Below are 20562 nucleotides of genomic sequence, written 5' to 3' on the forward strand. Positions count from 1 at the left end.
TCAGAAAGAGGCTGTGCATTATATGGGGGTCAGAGTTTCCCTTTGGTCTAGCAGAAGTTCTTATATTCATTTACCCTCTAGAACAAGGTTTAGCACACAGTAGGTAATAAATAGGATAGGTGATTAAAACAAACAAATAATTGGGCCCTGGCTGATTGGCTCAGTGGTAGAGCATTGGCCCGGCATGTAGATTTCCTCGATTCGATTCCCAGTCAGGGCACACAGGGCACAGGACCATCTGTTTCTCCACCCTTCCCACTACCCCTTCTCTCTCTCTCTCTCTTTCACACACACTCTCTCTCTCTCCGTCCCTCCCTCCCTCCTGCAACCACACGTTGATTGGTTCAAACACACTTTCCCAAGCACTGTGGATGGCCCCGTGGTGGTGTCTCTACCTCAGATGCTACAAATAGCTCAGTTGTGAGCACGGCCCCAGATTGGGCAGAGCATCAGCCCCAGACAGGGGTTGCTGGCTGGATCCCAGTTGGGGTGCATGTGGGAGTCTATCTCCCCTCCTCTCAACTTGGAAAAGAAAAAAATAAGAAATGTGTGAAGAGCAGGCTGATATGGGGGTGGAGGAGGACAGCCTATGGAAGGTACCTTGCTACCTTGTAAGGCATCCCAACAATACTATCCAGGACTAATCTTTGCCCAAATTCAGAGCCCCATATAACTATTTGGGAGGACAGGTTCAAGGAAAAGTCTCCCCTAATCCCCAGAGACGGGTAGAAGCCATTCTCTGAAATCTCCAGACCCATATGTAAATTGTAGTTGCAGGCAAAGGGACTGTTGAGCTACACATACCTGGACTTGAACCATACTTCTGTCCTTTTGAGTTGTACAGCCTCATGCAGGGTATCTCATATTTCTAAGACTTTATTTCCTGCTCAGGAAAATGTATTCCTTAAAATAACCCATATGAGCCCTGGCCGGTTGGCTCAGTGGTAGAGCCTCGGCCTGGCGTGCAGAAGTCCCGGGTTCGATTCCCAGCCAGGGCACACAGGAGAAGAACCCATCTGCTTCTCCACTCCTCCCCCACTCCTTCCTCTCTGTCTCTCTCTTCCCCTCCCGCAGCCGAGGCTCCATTGGAGCAAAGATGGCCCGGGCGCTGGGGATGGCTCCTTGGCCTCTGCCCCAGGCGCTAGAGTGGCTCTGGTCGCGACAGAGCGACGCCCTGGAGGGGCAGAGCATCGCCCCCTGGTGGGCAGAGCATCGCCCCCTGGTGGGCAGAGCGTCGCCCCCTGGTGGGCGTGCCGGGTGGATCCCGGTCGGGCACATGCGGGAGTCTGTCTGACTGTCTCTCCCCGTTTCCAGCTTCAGAAAAAAAAAAAAAATAACCCATACGAGTTGCAGTAAGACTTAAATGACACACTATGTGAACACCCCCATCACAGCTGGAGACACAATGGAAGCACTCTGAAACAGTAGCGATTGTTGTCGTTATCCTCCTGACTCATCCACAGAAATTTCTAAAGAGGAACCATGATCCCTGCTTCTCCTCAACCAGAGGGACAGTTTTTCTCACCCACAAGTAAGGAATGCGTGTGTCCAGGGCTCGGTGAAGAACAGCACTCATCACCTACTGAATACACTGTAAATATTGGTCCCTGTACCCTTTAGGGAATTTAAATATACACTTTCCATTAGAAATGTTGTCACTGAAAATGGGTTACTGTGAAATCAAGACCCCATGGAGGAGGTGAAGCTATACTAGGCACGTCTCTTAACAGGAACAACAAATCGGCACACATCGATCATTCTAACAGAATTTGGTACAAACGCCAAGTGTGAATTTTTCTGAACATACCAGAGTACACTGATAGACAACACCTGAATCTCCATTAGAGGATTCGGATGTGTTAGGAAATGTCTTAAATAACTAAGCTTAGAAATAACAGAAAGCACTGAGCAACACCCCCAGCCACAGATACAATTATTAACACGTGCATGTTCTCAAAAAGGTCCTTGAGGGCGCCTAAGTGATACAAAAAAATAAAACAAAAACTTGGCTGAAATGTATCTTTGGTTTTGGCTGTGGCCCTTCGCAGCATTTTACTTGACTGGCAGCTTTTGTTTTATAATTCATTCCTTTAAGTACTGAAAGATGCTGGCCATGGAGATGTATTAGGTAGGGGATTTATTTGGGTTGCGAGGTACTTGTCTATGAAATCACATCAAGCAGCTATCATTTCTGTAGCTGATCTGCACTATATTAAAAAAAAATTGCGCTGGCAGCTTTAGTGAGACCAGCTACACGTGGCTTATTTCTCCAAAGAGTTAGACACAGTTTTGTTCATATATAATTTGAATTTTAAACACTGCACTTTCTATACAGCTGGTGAATATTGATCTACTGCCAAACTACCAAAAGCATCAAGAGAGAGGGGCACAAGTATAAAAATCATGCGGGGGGGGGGGGGATGCCGTCACCTGCAGTCACGTGTCACTCACTCACCTTTAAGGTCATTTCTACTATCTTTTTTTTTTTATATTGCTAAGACACACACCTTCAACTACTGTCACAACTGAGCATAAGTGATCCTCTACTCTCTTTAAAATATAATGGTAAGAATTAGGATTAGTAGATTTTTTTAATATTTATTTTATTGAATTTAGAGAGAGGAAGGGAGAGAGTGAGCAAGAGAAATAGAACCATCTGTTCTTGTTTGTGCCCTGCCCAGGGATCAAACCAGCAACCTCTGCATCATGGGACGATGCTCTAACCCACTGAGCTATTCGTCCAGGACAAATTAGCAGATATATTTGTAACGAATATCCATTTGTTATAATGAGGTCACATAGATAGTAGCCTTAAGTTACACTGTAGGCAGAAGGGCCTATAAACGTCGTGAGATCCAGACTCAATAACTGAGCGAAGCTCTGCCTGCCGGTTTGGAAATAAAGCGGGGTCATCCGTGATTCTCTGCTAAATACATTATTTCTTCATCCTCTTTTAATGACAACCTCCCCAAGGGCAGGGTCTCCCCTGCTCTTCGCTGCACTTTCTGCAGGACACCTAGTACCTGACCTGAACAGAACGATCACTTCCAGTGCACCTGTTATCTCGGGTGGATGGCAAATGTTTCTGCAGCAGCTGTCAGGAGAGAGAAGAGCTCGAGTTGCCCTGTAAAATGAGGCTTTGGCAAAATAAGAGTATTGAAAACTGACTCCATACCAAAGAAATCATGATGTGCTGGGGAATGTTTTCCCCAGAGGTAGTGCTCCCTCCAATAGCTCCAATAAACACCTACTCGCATGGTCTAATCACAACACAGTGACCACGTCTGTTCAAAGAGATGCTGTAAACTCGGAAGATTCATACTAAGAATTTGAGTAAGAATTTCAAAACACCCTTCTGAAAACAATGTTTGAGGCCAAGACTGGCCATCAAAACATCTGCTTGTGTTGCTAAGCTGTTGTATTAGGAATTACTGATATATGGATGGAAGGGGTTAAATTTTGATTTTTTTCAACTTAATGAAATGCAATCAATAGCAAAGCTGATTGACATCCATAGACTGCGTATAAATAAGCAGTTTCCAGATGGTTTATTTTTTTCCTTATTTTATTGCAAAAGCTGATAGAAATAAGTTAATCCTGTCACAAATAGATCATTATGAGAAATTAATAAAGGAACAAGAATATGAAAGAATGGATTACAGAATCACAGCGAGTTTTCTTCTACCCTTCAAAATGATTAAACCAGTTTTTTCTCACATAAAATGAATGCACAGCTAGAACTAAGAGTGAGCATTCATATTTAAAGAAAAGAATAGAAATGGAAACAAGGCATTACATATCAAAACACCAAGCTCTGAATAAGTGCAAATCAAATAAAGAGAAATGTGATTTTCCCAATGAATATGCAAACCTGAATAATGACTTAATATTAATGGAACAGAGGAGCTACAATTTTTCATCCGAAGTAATTGCCTTTGATAATATGTGGGAGAAAAAATAAAACCCTTTTAAGAATTTCCTTTTCACCTAGTTAAGCTATTTTGAATAGGACTCATAAGCTCTTACAGGGCTTGAAAAACATTGAAAAGCACAGAGATTTTATAGTTGCACTTCTGTCCATAGGCACAAATCCACTCTTCCCGCCTTCATATATTTGTGCAGAAAATGGGGCGAGAAATAAAGCAGCTGTCAGTAATAGCACATAATCTGCGCTTTTCATTATAAATGTGTTTCTGCACAAGGCTATCTCAACATCTTTTTTTGTTCGATTAGAGCTTTAGAATATTTTTAATTGAAAAAATATGGGTACTTTCCAAGTCAGAGAAACAAAGTACCGGTTACTAAGAGAACTAATTATTGCCTTCTTTTCCTCCGAAGATGTGTTAGTTTAATAGATACACACAGTATGGGTCTCTCTGCTCCTTGCAAGACAAGTGGGAACTTCCATGGCTCTGAGGTTTGAGAACAGCTGAGCTGCAAACATACTGTGAAGCGTCTAAAAGCCCCTGCTGGGGGTTCTAACTGGCAGAGCTTTCAAAGATCTGTGCGTGTGCGTGCGTGTGTGTGTGTGTGTGTGTGTGTGTGTGTGTGTGTGTGTGTGTGTGTGTGTTGGGGGTTCTAACTGGCAGAGCTTTCAAAGATCTGTGCTTGTGTGTGTGTGTGTGTGTGCTGGTGGTGGTTGTTTTTGCTCCCTGGTAAAGGTACAGCACATAATTACAAAGATGTGCTAGTGGGAAACTCTGCCGCCAATCTAGCCCCTAAAGAAAAGGATTATTGATCACAGAAGGTGTGAGAACTAGCATATCCCTCTTCCCAGGAGGTCTGCCACTAGACAGGGGAAAGGCTCCCTAGGTTTTTTAATTTGTTTCTTTTTTTCTTTTTCTCTTTTTGCAGGTGTCTTTTTTATTTAAATTTTTACATGTGCATACAAGCAAACTCAATGAGGTGGCGGCTCAGAAAATCCCCCCAAAAGTTTCGAGAGAGCTCAGCAGCCCAGTTGCGGTCTCAGATAAATTTCTTCCTTTCATAAAGCCGAAGCCAGATTTTGTTCCCCCGGTTTTTGCCAGTTTTGTTGGTGATTTTTGTTTGTTTGTTCCTGATAATTTCAATGAATCTGGCAGGGGTAGTCGTACTTCTGGCAGATGTCTCTCTCTAACTGATGAGATTCTGCTTTATCATTCGGGAAATGATACAATCGTGCAAACTCTACAGGGCACTGGCAGGAGTTATAGGGATAGAATCAGCCAAGAGTATTTACTGTTAGACAATGTAAGGAAAAAAACGGTTATAATGAGGAGACTAAATTCTTCAGTGTTATCAAGGCTTATGTGAACACGGAATGCCGCCTGAAGAGAGTCCACCTGATTTTGCCTTCATTGCTACTATAGTCAAGAAACATTTGTTAAGGACGGATCACGTGAATAAGCTTGATGTATCACGTGCACTTACAGAAGTTGCACTTACAGAAGCTGCACTTACAGAAGTGGGGGTTTACCGTCATTCAATGAAAACACCTTGCAAATGAACATTTAATTAAAACCCATGATAATTTCTAGACAGGAAAAGGAAAAAGCGAGCTGTGAGAGAATTTAACAGGGGGACCTAATTTTGATTGATAGGTAAGCTCAGGTGTCACCGGAAGAATGAAATTTAAGCGGAGACACTAAGCTTAATCAAACAGGAGAGAGGCAGGAAGTGAGTGGGAGGAACAGGGAGCAGCATGGAAGCGGCCAGGGGCAGGAAAGAGCAGGTTAAGTACCAAAAAAGGCATAATGAACAGGAAGCCAGGCAGCAGGAGATAAAGGGAGGCAAGGTGATAGGTAGGGGTAAGGAGTTTCCATTGCAGCCTGCAAGCCATAGGACACACTGCCGTTGTAGACAGATAAATAGTAGGTTGCAGCACAGATGCTGTCTAAAAATGTCCCATTTTGGGCTCCGCCGACTCTGATTAGAAGAAGGGCAAAAGTGCAAGCAGGGGAAACAAGCTGAAAGTAAATCAGTATGAAAGTAAAACCAAATCCTAAACAAACAAAAAGTAAAGTCTGTCGTACTGGTTACAGGCAACCATGCTGCTGGCTTGGGCTCCAGCGGGTGACGCACGCACGGATGAAGGGAGCCGATCTGCTGTGTACTTTGAAGATGGGGAAGTAATTTAGGGGCTCTCGTGGATCAGTTTCAGGGCATTCTTTCAATCGGGATTCTGACTGCTGGTCGTTGAAAGTAAGTAGAGAGTCACAGGAGACTAATCTTTGGGAAAAAACAAAACTGATGCTAGGAAATGGAGCGAGGGGAAGAGGGACCTTAGAGACAATGAGGGGTTTTTATTCATCCATCTATCCAGCTGTCCATTCATGTTTTTCTGGCGCAGAGTGACTGAAGATTTTTTTTTTTTTCTGGAAGAGTAGGGTTAAGGTGGAGACTGACAAACTGAACTGGCAACAGATTAACAGAACTAAAGTAGTCAGGGGATAATAATGCCCCAAGGCGAGATAAGTAAAACAGCACTTAGTACAGCATCTCACACGCATGTGTGTGTGTGTGCGCACGCACACACACACACACACACACACACCCTACCCACCCACCCACCCAGTACAGAGCAGTGTTAAAAGCACTATCTATGGAGTCAGGATGCCTGGGTTTGAATTCTGAATCTACTACTTATTCTGTAACCTTCCTTGGCCTCAGTTTTCTCATCCGTAATATGGAGTTAACAACAGTGCCAACCTCACAGGCTTGTGAGGGATACAAGAGATGCCATGAACACATGGCTTAGCTTGTGACACCCTACTCTTCAATAGGTTTTTGTTTCTCTCACTAAGTATAACAATATCAGTCAAAAGAAGTTAAACATGCCTCTTTCTCAAGTCTGATAGAGCTGAAGTGAATAAAAGACACATGCAGCGATAACTTTGTCTTTAGAAAAGATATTGGAGGTTCTGCAGCCCAAGGGTTCCCTGATTTCTCTGGCGAGTAAGAGATTAGGTTGTTTGTAGTAAGTGACAGGAACTGGGCGGGGAGGGAGAGGCAACGTGAGGAGGGCAGGTAAGAAATGATACAGCTGAGATGGAAAAATGAAAGCCCACTGACTAGAAACAAGTCAAATAACTGCTGAAATGGCAGTGAGAGCCCCGCTGAGGTAAAAGCAAAAATGTCATAAAGACACCAATTCACTGAATGTGCAGAAGAGAACAGGAGGGATAAATCCAGAGTCAGAGGCGGAATGAGAATGCTAAGGAGCATGCGTTCCTTCTGTAAATTCGAGGAGACAACAAAGGTTTCCCATACAGATGGCATGTGAGGAATGGCGATTTTAAGAAGACCACACAAATCATTTCACTGAGGAAAGAGAACAGAAGCAAGATAGCTGGTTCAGAGCCTGTTTCAGTGCACACGATTCCGCACGTTTCCAAAGTTGTCTGTAATTTAGGCTGTTGACAAAAGTTCAGGGCTAAAGAGTGTTTGAGGATGTCGACACAGAAGTGAACTGCATTACAGCACAGACCAGGAGAAATACGTTTTGGCGTAACTTTTACTTTTACAGATCTAAAATTTGCTATTTTTAATCTTGGGCTCACACTCAGGTTTAATAAGTGTCCCATAATTCAAGTCAATAAACCTTTATCTGTTGCCTGTTCTACATAAGATTTTTCTAAGCACTGCAAAACATGCATTCTTAAAAGACTAAGGCATATCATTATTTCAAACCGCTTTTTGCATAATATAACATTATCGAAACCCTATTTGGCAAATACTGATTGTTATTGCCATAGAAAATTCACATAGCAGAAACTACGTTGTAATGTCCTTGATGTTTTTTTCCCCCCTCCGGACATGTAGCAAGCATGGGGGGAGTAAATAAGGGGCCCGGTGACTTTATATACACAGCCCCGTATTATTTATGGTTATGCGCATAAACAAGAAATCTCTTCCACTTTCTATTTTGCTTTAAGTTCAGAAGGTATATTGCTTTTTATGTACCCAAACTTCATTTCCACACTGCGGTACCAAGGATATTCCTCTTGAAGGACTTGCTTGGCAAACTAATACATCTTCCAAGATAAACTACGTTCAGAAAAAAAAAATGGCTTCAGAGAAATTGTGTGGTGTACCTGCTGTAAAACTCATAACCATCATGACACAGCTGAATTCTCAGATGGTACACAGCCTCACTTCAATTATAATACGAATTCCAGCAGCTTAGATTTTAAGTATGGACTCTGGTCTAGATAATATTATTATTTAATATTGTACTGAAGTGCTGCCGTTTCAGAAATAATATCTAGCCAGTTCAGATTAATTTACCTAAATCAAGAATGAGAGAAATATCTTCTTCAGGTACATATTCATGCTCTATCTCCCCCCAAATATACATTCCTGATTTGTTTTTCAACAATTTGAAGGAATCCTCTCCAATCAGTGCATACAAAGCCATACCTGAGAAATAATAATCTCTAAATATGGGCAAGAAGTCACTGCACATGTTCAAAAGGAATGTTCTCTGCCCATCTATCACATTCTAATTTTACATAGGATTTTTCAATTGCAACGTACCAAATGGGGTCGATTCAAATCTATTACTATTAACAAGGTTATAAAATATTTTGAATGAAGAAAAAAATATTTTGGATGAAGCAGACACTGCACTTGATTGTTGGGTCTGATGGTAATTATCAGTCTTCGGGGGCAGATGGAAAACGTTCAGGGAGTCGGGGCAGTGCTGGCAGCTGAACTTAGCTGTTTATTCCCACAGCCAACAGGATTTCACTGAGCACCTAAATCCAAAACAGCTCTTTCTTTAAGAAAATAAATAAATCAGCCTGTCCTGTATCCCACCATTAGGGGGGGGGGCAATTATTTGAATAGCAAGCATGGGGAGTGCTTAAAACGTATAACTATATTCTTTAATACATAATTTAGTTCTGTAATAGCTAGCCATCTTCTGTACCTCTGAAAATAAAGAGGGACAAAGAAAACACAATCCATTTCAATAATGATTTAACCACATTACGGCATGAGGTATACTTAGGAGAGTTTTTTCCAGCTGAAACAGTGGATTTAAAGCTTTTAATCAATTAACAACACAGGAAGGAAATCTAAAAATTCCTGTGCTTTTTCTGTCATAACTTACACCATGAAAAAAGGTCTAGAATATTGCTATGTATCTAATTAGTGCCTTCTGTATTAGCCTAATTTTTTTTTTGGTGGGGGGCACATTCTAACATCAAGACCTAAACAGAAGAAAAAAATTCCAATATAATAATAGATACACTATTTTTCATATTAATAGAATTAAATGTCAGCACTGGTGGGGAGGTATTCCCGTGAGGCATTTTGAAATATTTTATAAGATAAAAATATTAATTCCCTTATTGTTCAATATCCTGATAAGTAATAATAAGCAAGGAGTTCTTTTTGCTTGACAGCCAATATTATCTTAAATTATGTAGCGATATAGTAAAACAAAAATCAACGACTGAAATGGCTTTCTTTTGACTGTTTCTGATAAGGGTTACCTCCAAGTTGAGTTTGGCAGCCCTTACGTTCGATACATACCACGACTCCAAACTGTTCAGGCTCAGAAAGGTCATCGTACTCCTTCTTCAGCTGTGCTAATTCACAGAGTACTTTTGGCTCAGGAAGATGTTTAACAAGGTTCTAAAAAAAACACACACACAAAATTATAAATGTTTAATATTTCATTATTAAAATGATTAAATATGCATTATCAACTCTAAAAGTGACAAAACAGGATAACAGTTAAAATTTCTGATTGTGATTCGGTTACAGTACCAGTGTTTCTGCACATTATTCCTAAAAACTTAACCAAAAAACTGAACTACAATTTAATGGGAATAAATATATAAACATATTTGGTTAGCATGTACTCTAGTATATAAAAGTGAAATAAAAAGATCAAATAGCAATAAATGATGTCACTTAGCAAAAACTTGACTAAAGTTCTGGGTCTTAAATATATAACATAATTTTTTAAGCTTTATTTTTTTGGAAGGAACTTCCAAAGATCAATGTTCCATCAGCAAAGGAACCACTGAGCCAGAAAGAGTGATTTAAATAAACTATTTTGGAACTGTGGAACTTGACGGAACAGTTACAACAAGGGGGCTGTTTCAGGAACAGAGACACTGCTGTCCTATGGTAGAGAACGACAGCACAGAACAGGTGGCATACTTTACTCCTCAGCACCACATGGAGGACAGTGCCTGGGCTCCAGTAGGGGCAGCTGATGCCAGGCAGGCAGGAGGACCTTGTTCTCTACAGCTCAGGGCTCTACATTCTGGTTGGTTTGGCAGTTCCCTGAAGGGCCAGGGAAAATGCTTGCTTTGGTTCCAGCCCTCTTGGGTTGCAGCCGTTTCCCCTAGTGGCATCCACCAGAAGGTCTGAATAGAAACACTTCCCCCGCTATCTGAAACCAGGCACTTAAGGAATTCTTGGTCAGATCATTGGCTGACACTGGAGATAACGAAATCCAAACTTCAGTGGCCACACACAAGAAATGTAGGCTTTGCAAAAAAAATTGCCTGGAAATATTACAAACAAATGACTACAGACCTCAGCAAATAAAAATCAGCCATCTGAATGGAGTGGCCAAATCAGATGGCCTGTTTTGTAATATATTCAAATGTCCAGTTCTTAACAACAAGAAAAAATTACTCAAAGCAACAGAAAAGCATACCCTATGGTCAGGTAAAAAAGAATTTGATAAAAACTATCCTTGAAAAATCTCAGACTTTGGAGTTACTGGTCAAACACATTAAATCAACCACCTTAAATAAAATATACTTAATGAGTTCAAAGAAACTATGGACAAATAAAATTTCCCAAATCTGATGAAAGACAAACATATACATCCAAAAGCTCATCAACTCTATGCAGAATATCAAAGAGGTTCACATTATACACTTTCTAATCAAATTGTCAAAACAGAGAAATAGATACTGTTTAAAGCAGTAAAAGGGGAATGAATTATCTCATTCAAGGGGTCCTCAATAAAATTAATTCCTGATTTCTTCCATGGGAGTCAAAAGATAAGGGGATAACAAACTTGAAGTCCTAAAAGTAATGACTTTGAACCAAGAATTCCATAGCCAGCAAAACTACTCTCCCTCAAAAATGAAATAGAAACCAAGACAATTCCAAACGAACAAAATAAAAATAAAAATGGATAATTTATTGCTGACAAATCCGTCCTGCAGGAAATACTAATGGAGGTCCAGAAGCAGAAATGAATGGACACTAAACAATAAATCAAAGACATAAAAACAAATAAAGAGTGATTATAAAGGTAAATTTATAGGGAAATATAAAAGCCAATGACATTGTCTATTTGCTTTATAACCACTGTACTTCTTTCTATATGATTTACAAGGCAATAATTATAAATCTGTGCTGATGAGCACAGTATGCACAAAGAGGTAATCTGTGACAGTAACAATACAGTAGGGTGGGGCATAGCCGCACAGGAACAGAGCAGTCATGTACTATTGAAATTACGTTGGTACTGATTCAAACTAGGATGTTATGATTTTAAGACATTAATTGTAATCCCTAAGGCATCTACTACAAAAATAACTAAAATTTATACAGAAATAAAGATGGGAATAAAAATAGTAGGCTACTCCCCTCCAAAAAATAAATATAAAAGATATATAGTAAGAGAAAAGCAAAAGGAGAAAAAATATGTAAGACATACAGAAAACAGCTGCATGGCAGAAATAAGCCCTTCCTTATGAACACTCACTTTAAATGTAAATGAGTTAAGCTTGCCCATTAAATGGAAGACCTTGGTGGAATAAATTTAAGAACAAAGAAATACTGGACACTATTGGTGGGAATGTAATTTGGTGCAGACACTATAAAAAATAATATGGAGTTCTTATAAAGATTAAAAATAGAACTACTGTATGCTCCAGCAATTCTATTTCTTGATTTTTATCCAAAGAAAATAAAAAACCAATTCAAGAAGATATATGCACCCCTATGTTCTTTGCAGCATTATTTACAATAGCCAAGATATGTAAACAACCTAAGTATCCATCAATAATTGGATAAAAAGATATGTGTGTTTGTGCATGTATGTGTAAAATGAAATACTATTTAGCCCTAAAAAATAACGAAATCTTGCCATTTGCAATATAGGAATGGACTGTGAGGGCAGTATGATAAATGAAATAGGTTTAATGGAGGAAGACAAATACCATATGAGCTCACCTATATGCAGAATAAAGCACAAAAAAGAAGCTCACAGACACAGAGAACAGATTAATGATTGCTAGGGTGGGGTCGGGGGCGCAAATTAGGAGAAGGGGATCAAAAGGTACAAACATCCAGCTATAAAATTAAGAAGTCATGATTATGTAATGTACAGCATGGTGACAGAGTTAGTAACCGTCCTGCATATTCATCCGTTGCTCAGAGCAGATCTCAAAAGTTTTCACCAAAGGAATTAAAAGAAAAATAGTTCTGTAACCAGGTACAATGGCAACTGTTAACTAGATTTGCTATGGTAATCATGCCACAATGCATCTAAATTTTGTGTCATTATGTTATATATGTGAAGTTAATATAATGTTATATTAAATTATACCTCAATAAAATAAATAAAAATAAAAACAAACATATCTATCTATATGCAGTCTACAGAGACTCACATTAGCTAAAAAGACATAAAAACGTTAAAAGTGAAAGGCCAGATAAAGATATCCCATGTAAATAGTACCTAAAAGTAAAGCCGCAATGTCAGACATTACTGTCAGACAAAATAGTCTTCAAATCAAAAAGGTAACAAAAGACAAAGAAGGATATTATATATTAATGAAACTTTCAACCCATCAAGAGAATGTCATTATTATAAACATATGCCCACCTAAGAACAGAGCTCCCAAATAATGTGAAGTAAAAATTGGCCAACATTAAAAGAGAAATGGACAGTGCTACAATAAGTGCTGGAGTATTCAATACCCAACTTTCAATAATGGATAGAACAAGGAGACAAATAACAAGGAAATAGAGAACTGAAGCAATTCTATAAACCATTGGGCCTAACACATAGGCACAAACCACTCTACCCTAAAAATCAGAATGCACATTCTTTTCAAGTGCACACGGTATACTCTCCAAGACAGATCACACATAAAACAAGTCCTAATGAATTTTAGCAGAATGCAATATACAAAGTATCTTTTGCAATCACAGTGGACTGTAACTAGAAAAACAATAACAGGAGTAAGTAGAAAGTTTACAAATATGCAGAAATGAACAACACTCCTGAAACAACTACTGGACAGTAAAAGAAATAAGAGAAATGAGAAAATACCTTGTGATGGATGAAAATGAAAACACAACATGCTCAAAATTATGGAATTCAGCAAAAACAAACAGTGCTAAGAGGAAAAACTATAGCAATAAACACCTTCATTAAAAAAGAAAAATCTAAAATCAATAATCTTAGTAGATACTTAAAAAAAAAAAAAAAACAACGGAAGAATAACAAACTGAACCTAAAAGCCAAAGCAGGAAAGAAACAAAGGTTGGAGCAAAGAATCCAATCAATAGAGAACTGACAATCAATAAAGAACAATTAATAAAATTGAACATTGATTCCAAAATTGACAAACCTTTAGCTACATTGATGAAGGAAAAAAGAAAGAAGATTCTAATAACTAAATTCAGAAACAAAAGTTGGGACATTACCACTAACTTTAGAGCAATAGAAAGGATTGTAAGAGGCTACGAGGAATAACTGTATGCTAACAAATGATAACCTAGGAAAAATTTCCAAATTCAAGAAACAGAATATTTTATAGAATAAAATATTTTATGGAAATAAGAAGTATTACAAGAGGATCCTATAAGTAATCATATGCAAACAAATGCCAACCTAGGAAAATGGACAAATTCTTAGAGGCACAAACTACCAAAACTGAGTCCAAAAAAACTGAAAATTTGAGTACACCTACAACAAACAAGGAATATTAAATCAGTGACCAAACACTTTTGAATAAAAATAAACTGAGGACCTGATGGAATCACTGGCCAATCCCACCAAATATTTTGTTTCTCTTCTAGCTATAAGGTACCTGTTAAGTCATCAACAGAAGACAAGCTCCACAGTACGTGAAGTATCTTGTCTGTCTCTGTTCAGCTATATGAAATATTTAACACTTTCATCTGGCTTAGACATATTCTGATTCCGGACACCATTTTACAAATGAGTTACAAGCTTATGTAACTGCCAGTGCTTAGTTATATAACCTACTTGCATATAAGGTCCAGAATAAAATTTATTCCCTCACATGTGTAACATACACCGACTACGATTATATTTATTGCTTAAAGTGTCAGCTGCCTGTAGAATCCCATATTGCCAGTGGTCATTATAGCCACTGCTTAAATACAGCTAATTTTTACACACATACTAAACTTCATAAGCAAAGATGCCGTATGGTATGTTTTCATGCCCATGAATTCCTGAATAGAAGAAGAAAGAGGTTAAGAAGACGAAGGATGGAGGAATAGCGCTACTCGTGTCTTGCTACGCCCCTTCGGCTACCAATCAAAAGCATGTCAAGAGAGAAAATGAACAAAATGTCGGTGTTGCAGGCACAGTAGGAGACTAATGCAGACAGTCTGAAGAATCAGCCCAAGTCTCTGTGTACAGCAGACTGAGGGCCCTTCTGGGAGAGAACCCTCCTGCCTAATGGAAGGGCAGTGTGGAGCCTGGGATCACACTGCGCCCAGCAAAAAAGCCTGCATTGTGGAAAAAACCGAGGTGTTTCTGAGGGTGAAAGATGCATTTCAGGGGTGTGTCTGCAGGCCTGGTCTCCCCCAGTCTCGTCTGGGTGTTGTATAATGAGCACAGCTTTGGTGGCCTCTAATCAAGTATGCTTAAAAAGGAGAAAAGGGGGACCCTGGCTGGTTGGTTCAACAGTAGAGCATCAGCCTGGCGTATGGATGTCCCGGCTTTAATTCCCAGTCAGGGCACACAGAAGCAACCATCTGCCTCTCTACCCATCCCCTTATACCTTCTCTCTCTCTTTCTCTCTCTTTTCCTCTCACACCCAGTGGCTCGATTGGTTTGAGCACATCATCCCTAGGCACTGACGATGGCTCTGTGGAACCTCTGCCTCAGGCACTGAAAATAGCTTAGTTGTGAGGATCGGCCCCAGACAGGGATTGCTGGGTGAATCCCGGTAGGGGTGCATGTGGGAATCTGTCTCTAATTCCCCTCCTCTCACTTGAAAAAAAAAAAAGGAAAAGAAAAGGGAGGAAAGGAAAGAAACATGTTTCTACACGTTGTTACAGAACACCCCACACCATTGGTACATACAGGGTCTCAGCATACCCCAGCTGTGCCCAGTAGGAAACTCCTCCCCTCTCCTCACACTCGTCTCTAGTAGCAGCTTCAAAACAGAAACCTGGAGCAGTCATGCCACAGCTACTACATGGAAGCTGACAAGAGTAACAAATGTATAAGGTATCCCAGACACACCTAGAAATAGCTAATGTAGAGACCTTGAAAAGAGCTCAAGTCCTGCGAGAGCAAGGAAGATAGAGGTGAACTGATGTGCATGGGGCCAGTGTTTCAAATTTGTATTGCCCAAGGACTCTCTACTTAGAAAATGTAAAATAGGCCCTGGCCGGTTGGCTCAGCAGTAGAGCGTCAGCCCAGAATATGTAAGTCCCGGGTTCAATTCCCGGTCAGGGCACACAGAAGAAGCTTCTCCACCCCTCCCCCCTTCATATGCTCTCTCTCTCTCTCTTCTGCTCCCACAGCCATGGCTCGAATGCTTTGAGCAAGTTGGCCCCAAGCGCTGAAGATGTCTCCATGACCAACCTTAGGCACTAAAATATCTCAGTTGCCCAAGCAACAGAGCAGTGGCCCTAGATGAGCAGAGCATTGCCTTGTAGGGGGCTTGCCTGGTGGATCCCAGTCAGGGTGCATGTGGGAGTCTGACTGTCTACCTCCTTGCCTTTCACTTAATAATAAAAATAAAATAAAATGTAAAATAGCTTCTGACTTTCAGTACCTTATTGATACTACCATTACATTGATACATATTTATACATTCTCTAAATAAACTGCAAGGAGTTCAGACACTCTTGACACTGTGAGGGAACAGCTGTTCAGAATAGCAGTCTAGAAATTGTAATTTTGGAAATACAACTTAGATTCTAACAAACTGTGAGTTGATTGGCAAATGTGCCCTGCCATTTCTTCCGCCCACTGCACCTGCTCACCACTGAGCAGTTTCTTTCAAATATTTCAAGATTTCTGTTTGCAAGGTCCATTCTGGGTCAGCATGAACGGTTCATCCACGGAAATGTCAAACGAGTTGAAATTTGAGAAAACAACAAAGGGGAAAGCAGTAACTATGTTGGCGAAACGAACGGAGTTTTCTTCATCTTTTATGAATCACGAATTCACTTTCTGATGACTGTCACTGTTATCTAACGGAATTTCTCCTAACAGAGCAAGGGCTTTTAACTACTTTTTACATATCGGCAATTATTCTATAATACTTCCAAAACTTTATTTCCTTTAAATGTTAATTGCACACTTAAAGGTTAGTTAAGTGAAGGTATTGAACCACAATGCCCTTTCTTTCTTGCCAAAACGTAACCTTTCTTTTTTTGTCTTGTATCTCATTAAGTCCTTTTAGTAGCAGGAGACCTGAGTTAGGCCCACTGTGATTAAAGTCTATCATTCCCTGCAGTATATGGATTGGGGCCACTATTTCTATTTAAAATTTTATTGTTTGTTCTATTAAAAAATTATAGCATACATACAAAATTTCATATACATGACATATATACATATATAAAAAATATGATTTTCATTTGACAAATATTTTATTTTTCCAAAAATCCGGATAAGAAATGTTTCCCAAAGTCTTGGCCAAATCCCTGTGGTCTTACCACAAACCTCCCCCATTTCACCTGGATGAAAAACTCAATCCGTTCATTCTTTTAAGTCTTTAACAATCTCTTAAGGCGTATTTCTTAAACTGAGTGTGTGTATTTCCCTTTCTGATAGCACATGTGTGTGTTCTTGTTCTTTGCTTTGAGTTAAGTAGCAAAAACTTGGATGCCAGTTCTGGTTCTATACTTATTTTATGTTTCATCCATCCACTAAGCTACCCTGGCTGCCTCTACTCTGTGATTATTACTGCATTAAGCACCAGAGAGCCTGCTTTCACAAGGATTATACGTACAAAGGGCCACGGATACACCTGCCCACACAGTGGAAACATAATCAGCATAGGATTGATAGTAATTTGTTTTGCAGTTTATCCAAAATACATTTCCTGTCAGGTGGTCATGGCTACAATTCTCGCCTTCTGGTTTGAAATTCCTAACACTTTTGTACGTCTTACAATAGACTCGATTAGCCCACCAGAGTCTGTTAAAATGCTGTGAGCTGGATAAAAATGCAGGGGGAGATTTTCTAGCTCTCTTCAGGGAGCCACTCCTTTCAAAAAAAATATGAGTTGATAAAAAAACACATAAGCATTGAAATTCTGATGAGAAAATTCGACCTCAGAATACAACAACTGTGTGTCACAAGGAGGTGGCCATTAGCAATCCCCTTCCTACATATTTAATCTTCAGCTTAGCCCAGGTAGGAAAATTTTTCCTAAATCATGATACTAAATTCTGAGACAATATTAACTGAGCTTCCGAGAAGGCTCATCGACTCTCCCAGGATCAGTACTGCCTCAGGTCTAATCATGCCAAAGAAACAGCTCCAGCCCTCAAACTCCTTTACCCATCTTCAACTTCCATGTTTTTAATTGAAAATCCCAGCCAGGGCCTGACCAGGCGGTAGTGCAGTGGATAGAGCATCAGCCTGGGACGCTGAGGACCCAGGTTCGAAACCCTGAGGTTGCCAGCTTGAGCGTGGGCTCATTTGGCTTGAGCATGAGATCATAGGCATGACCCTATGGTCACTGGCTTGAGCCCAAGCATGCTAGTTTGAGCAAGGGGTCACTCGGTCTGCTGCAGCACGCTGGGCAAGGCACATATAAGAAAGCAGTCACTGAACAACTAAGGAGATTAAGGAGCTGCAATGAAGAATTGATGCTTCTCATCTCTCTCCCTTCCTGTCTGTCTGTCTGTCCCAATCTCTCTCTCTCTCTCTCTCTCTCTCTCTCTCTCTCTCTCTCTCTCTCTCGGAAAAAAAATATCCCAGCCAGATGTCCTACTGTAAAATTTAACAAACCTAAAGGAGAATTTCTCTTCACTTTGACACCTCCCTCTTCTCACCTTCTCCTAATGGCCCCATTCCTCCAATAGGACTGGCATTCTATTCATCTCTTCAGCTTGCTAAGTGGCAGTGCTCACTCAGTCACAAACCTGAGGATTCTTACCAGCAAAGTCTCTTTTGCATTTAACCCTTTTTTGGGATTCTGCAGCTGAAAATCTGGGCCAGGAAAATCACGTGGTCTCAAAACATTTCTTAATTTAACTTCAATTAAATTATTCAAAGTGTTCTAGTTCCACAGTAGACTAATGGAAATCGCAAGCGTGTTTACAACATTTATAATTATGAAAGGAAAAAATGTGACTACTTTGCACATAAAAAAATTGACTCCTGCTAAAATCACAATCGTATCTGCAAAAGAAATGCACTGCTTACTAAAGTAGTTTATATGATTTACAGTTAATCTAAAGATAATTACTGAAAGTATTCCTTTGATGCTAATTATATTGTTTTGCTTGTTTCACTTCTACTCAAAAATAAAAATCAGAAACTATGTTCAACCTAAAAGGTGATTTGAAGAATTTAAAAAAGTATATAACATACAGAATGAATGACTCACTATGAAAATACTGAATAGCACAAAGGTGTGTATGCCCATATCTAAGGAAATATACTCTCCCAGAGTATAGTACAAGTGGTACCCATATTATTAACATTCTTTCACAAATTATATATCTTTCATGTGTTTCAAATTAACATAATTTAAATAAAACATAAAATATATTTTCATTATAAGAAGCCAAACTGATATTCTGTGATACATAATATTGTATTAGCTAAAACAGGTGATACATGTACAATGTACTGTTCATGCTATACTTTATCGTGTGTGTGTGTGTGTGTGTGTGTGTGTGTGTGAGAGAGAGAGAGAGAGAGAGAGAGAGAGAGAGAGAGAGAAACCAAGAGACGGACAAACAGGAAGGGAGATGAGAAGCATCAATTCTTCATTGCGGCATCTTAGTTGTTCATTGATTGCTTTCTCATATGTGCCTTGACACAGGGGCTACAGCAGACCAAGTGACCCCTTGCCTAAGCCAGCAACCTTGGACTTCAAGCCAGCGACCATGGGGTCATGTCTATGATCCCACACTCAAGCCTATGACCCCGTGCTCAAGCTGGTGAGCCCATGCTCTAGCCAGCGACCTCAGGGTTTTGAACCTGAGTCCTCTGCATCCCAGTCTGATGCTCTATCCACTGCGCCACCACCTGGTTAGGCTATAATTTCTCTTTAAATATAACATTAACATGACCATGACAGACTGCCATAAACAAATACAAAGATCAGAATGGGAATGTTTAAAATATGCTGAATTGCAGTTACAGAGGGGAAGAATAGAGAGTGTGGAGAGCAAAGTAATATTCTAACTAAAAAGAACTAATAATTTTCCAGAATTCATGAAACAGAACAATATTTAAATTCAGGAAGCCCACTGAATCACAATCACCAGAAGAATGAATAAAAGAAATCTATTAAGACACATCATAATGAGATTACAGAACAACAAGACAAAAAGAAGATTAAAAAGAAGAAACAACGGGAAAAAAAACCCCACAAAAAACATAATAGGTTACTGCCAGGGAATGTTAACTTAGAGTACAACTTGCCTAACAACAATCGAAGCCTAAAACTGATGAAATAATTTTTTCATGCTGCTGAGAGAAAATAACTTGCAAGCTAGAATTAAATACCTATTGAAAATATCTTTGAATAACAAGGATGGAATAAGTTCATTACAAAATAAATAAAAACAGTGTTTACTACGACCAGAATCTCACAAAAAGTACTTTAAAAAGATAAGTTTCAGTCAGAAGTAAAATAATCATACTGCTCTGGCTAGGAAGACCAGTTGGTTAGAATATCATGGCCAAATGCCAAGGTTGTGGGTTCAATCCCAGATCAGAAAACATACAAGGACTTAACCAATGTCTGTCTGTCCCTATCTATCCCTCTCTCTGACTCTCTGTCTCTGTAAAAAAAAAAAAATGAGTGGAACAACAAGTCAATGTTTCTCCCTCCCTCTTGTTCTCCCTCCCTCTTGTTCTCCCTCACTCTCTCTAAAATCAATGGGTAATAATTCCAAAAAAATAAATTATACAATCCTGGAAGGAAGTTCATTCAAGAAGGAAAGCATTCACATAACTTCAATATGTGAGTAAATTTATGCAAAATTACATAAAACACGAAAAATACTGTCTACATTAAGAAATAATTAAAAGATGGAACCACAGATAAATAAAGAGTGCCAACAAATGGTTCTGAAAGTCTTTCAAAAGGACGTAAATAAAAAGACACATATGCCATGTTCCAGGATAGGATA

General features: G+C 39.5%; 1 protein-coding gene across 1 annotated transcript in view; it reads right to left on the reverse strand.

Moving 5' to 3' along the window:
* DIAPH2 (diaphanous related formin 2) overlaps nucleotides 1–20562 on the reverse strand; it is a 983541-nt gene that overhangs the window by 526392 nt on the left and 436587 nt on the right. The window contains exon 21 of the mRNA XM_066356043.1: nucleotides 9517–9618. Within this exon, the coding sequence (XP_066212140.1) occupies nucleotides 9517–9618 (102 nt within the window). The remainder of the gene's footprint in view (nucleotides 1–9516; nucleotides 9619–20562) is intronic.

This window comes from Saccopteryx leptura, chromosome X (genome assembly GCF_036850995.1).
Source record: "Saccopteryx leptura isolate mSacLep1 chromosome X, mSacLep1_pri_phased_curated, whole genome shotgun sequence".
NCBI lineage: Eukaryota > Metazoa > Chordata > Mammalia > Chiroptera > Emballonuridae > Saccopteryx > Saccopteryx leptura.